Source organism: Cebus imitator, unplaced genomic scaffold (assembly GCF_001604975.1).
Source record: "Cebus imitator isolate Cc_AM_T3 unplaced genomic scaffold, Cebus_imitator-1.0 Scaffold101, whole genome shotgun sequence".
NCBI lineage: Eukaryota > Metazoa > Chordata > Mammalia > Primates > Cebidae > Cebus > Cebus imitator.
In genome coordinates this window covers 2,255,904-2,259,344 of record NW_016107416.1, presented here as the reverse complement: position 1 = coordinate 2,259,344, position 3,441 = coordinate 2,255,904, and the positions used below count along the sequence as shown (strand labels likewise).

At 34.2% G+C, this 3,441-nt stretch overlaps 1 protein-coding gene across 7 annotated transcripts in view; it reads left to right on the top strand.

The window, feature by feature from the left end:
- ICA1L (islet cell autoantigen 1 like) overlaps positions 1-3,441 on the top strand; it is a 76,110-nt gene that overhangs the window by 51,489 nt on the left and 21,180 nt on the right. For all 7 annotated transcript variants that reach the window (XM_037741431.1, XM_017536820.2, XM_017536821.2 and 4 more), the window contains one exon: positions 2,534-2,608. In XM_037741431.1, coding sequence (XP_037597359.1) covers positions 2,534-2,608 — 75 coding nt within the window. The remainder of the gene's footprint in view (positions 1-2,533; positions 2,609-3,441) is intronic.

Genomic DNA, 3,441 nt, shown 5'->3' with positions numbered 1-3,441 from the left:
ACACACTCCAAAAAAAAAAAAAAAAAAAAAAAAAAGTGGGCAAAGGACATGAATAGACATTTCTCAAAAGAAAACAACAATGGTCAACAGGTATATGAAAAAGTGCTAAACATCACTCATCATCAGGGAAATGCAAATCAAATCTGCGATGAGATATCAGCTTATCCCAGTCAGAATGGCTGTTATTAAAAAGACAAACAATAACAGATACTAGTGAGGATGCAGAGAAAAGAGAACTCTTACACACTGTTGGTAGGAATGTAAACTATGAAAAACACTATGAAATACAGCCACTATGAAAAACAGTATTGAGATTTCTCAGAAAATTAAAAATAGAATTATCATTTGATCCAGCAATCCTCTAATGGTTATATACCCAAAGGAAAAGAAACTAATATATCAAAGTGATACCTGCACTTCCATGATTATTCCATCCGTATTCACAATAGAGAGGATATGGAATCAACCCTAAGGGTCCATATATGCACAATGGAATACTGTTCAGCCATAAAAAGAATGAAATCCTGTTATTTGCAGCAACATGGTTGGAAATGGAGGTCATTATCTTAAGTGAAATAAGCCAGGCACAAGAAGACAAATATCACACATTCTCACTTATATGTGGGAGCTAAACATTTTGATCACATGCAGGTAGAGAGTAGAAAAATAGATAACAGAGACTGGAAAGGGTGAGTGGTGGGGGGATTGAGGAGGATGAAGAGAGGTGAGTTAAAGGGTACGAAGAAACAGTTAAATCGAAGGAATATATCAATGTTTGATAGCAGACCACAGTTATTATACTTAACATAAATGTATTATACTCAGATGACAAACACCCTAAATACCCTGACTTGACCACTACTCATTATATACATGTAACCAAATTTAACACGTGCCTCACAAATATGTACAAATTTTTAAAAGTAAACTATATCCTTGATCAGGCATGGTGGCTCACACCTGTTATCCTGGCACTTTGGGAGGCCAAGCCCAGAAGTTCAAAACTAGCCTGGGCAACATAGTGAGACCTTGTTTCTACAAAAAATTTTAAAAAATTATTCAGGCAAGGTGACACACCCTATAGTCCCAGCTACTTGGGAGGAGTCCTAGTTACTGAGGTGGGAAGATCTCTTGAGCCTGAAAGGTGGAAGCTATAGTGAGCTGTGATCATGCCACTGCACTCCAGCCTGGGCAACAGAGCAAGACCCTTTCTCAGAAAAAAAAAAGTAGACTATATCCTTAATCACAATAGCTAATATATGGAATCAATGTAAGTGTTCATCAATAGATGAACAGATAAAGATAATTATGGTACGTGTACACAATGGAATACTATTCAGCCTTCAAAAAGAAGGAAATCCTATCATTTGTGACTAAGTGAATGAACCCAGAGGACATCATGCAAAGTGAAATAAGCCAGACACAGAAAGACAAATACCAACTTATATGTGGAATCTAAAAAGTTGAACTCATAGAAGCAGAGAATAGAGTGAGTGGTAGGTAGTTGTGGAGAGGCCACTGGGGAGATGTCTGAAGGATACAAAATTTCAACTAGACAGGAGGAATAAGTTCAAACGATCTATTGTAAAATGTGGTGACTGTATTTAATAACAATATATTCTTGAAAATTGTTGAGAGAGGCTGGGCATGGTGGATCACACCTATAATCCCAGCACTTTGGGAGGCAAAGGCGAGAGGATCATTTGAGATCAGCAGTTCAAGACCACCCTGGCCAACATGGCAAAACCACATACCTACTGAAGATACAAAAATTAGCTGGGTGTGGTAGCTACTCAGGAGGCTGAGGCAGGAGAATCGCTTGAACCCCAGAAGTGGAGATTGCATTGAGCTGAGATTGTGCCACTGCACTCCAGCCTGGCTGACAGAGCAAGACTCTGTCTCAAAAACAACAAATTGTTAAGACAGTAGTGTTCTCACCACAAAAAATAGTATGTGAGGTAATACAAATGTTAATTAGCTAAATTTAGCCATTTCACAATGTATTACATATATCAAAACAATATGCTGTATGTGATAAATTATATGCTTTTGTCAATTAAACAATAATAAAATCGTAGACCATATTCATTCAACATAAAATAAACATCCATTGTGTCAGAGTATCAGGGCATGGAGATCAGGAGGAACAAATATAAAATGGCCTATCAGAAAGCATAGAATAAGAATAGGTCCACCAAGGAAGGAACGGACTTTGGAATGTGAAAACTTAAATTTCAAAGGGACAGAGACTTAATAGAGCACCTGAATACCTCTGATGTTATACTGATATATTTATGTGTGTATATATATATATATATATATATACACATATACATACATACACATACACACATATATACACACAAATGTGATTTTTATATATAAGATTATTTAAATTTTTATGTTTCCCTTTTGTATGTTTTAGACTCTGATTTGGTCAATTGAACACTTGACCTAATGATAAAATATTACAGTAAATATTCTTGCTGAATTTCTTCTTGTTCAACTTTTCTTTTATGTGCTTTTGTTTTAGCAAACAAAGATCACAAGGAAAAACATTCTCAAATGAGAGAATTTAGAGCACCTCAGTTTTCTAACTCTGAAAATGGTAAGAAATAATCATTTCACTCTCTATATAAATGATTCTTTAAAATTCTTCAATTTTCATTTAATGTTTATTTCCTTAACATTAGAAACTGTCTCAGTCTCTACATAAGAATGCAATTATGTGCCTCTACTTTGTAGCATATCACAATGGAAATTAAATATTTGTTCTGTATGTTTGGGCCCTATCAGAATGTATCTGTATAACCAGGACAGCTAGGGTGTGTCCGTTTTTCTGTCTCATGTATCTCGACCACCAGCAGTATAGGCACTGGGTAGATATTTGTTGAATGAATGAATGAATGAATGAAATTTTTTATATTATCAGTGTCATTAGACACTAGCAAAATAGTAAATGTCATTCAATGTTAAATAAATAAAAAACACTATTTAAGAAACAAAAGTATGCCCCCAACATTCTAGTTTTCTTATCTATAAAATGAGGATCAAGAGTAAATTAAGGTACTTCCTAAGCATTAAATAACTACCTTGAATATCTTTCTCAAGCAATTTGGCTGTCAGTATTTTCTCCTAGTTTGTCATTTGTCTTGTGACTTTGTTTCTTTAAATTTTTTAAAGTTAAAAATGTTTTTAAAGTTTTAAATACAGTCAAATTTGTTAATCTTTTCTTTTATTGGATCTGGACTTCAGTCATAGAAAGCTTTTCTTAAACCCAGATTATAAAAGAATTATCTTATGCTTTCTTCTGGTATTTATACAGTATTATTTTTTACATTTAGATCTTGAATTCATTTGAAGTTAATTCATGTGTACAGTGTTAGCAATGGATCAAATGTTATCCCTTGCTTTTTTTTCCCCCAAATGGCTATCATATAT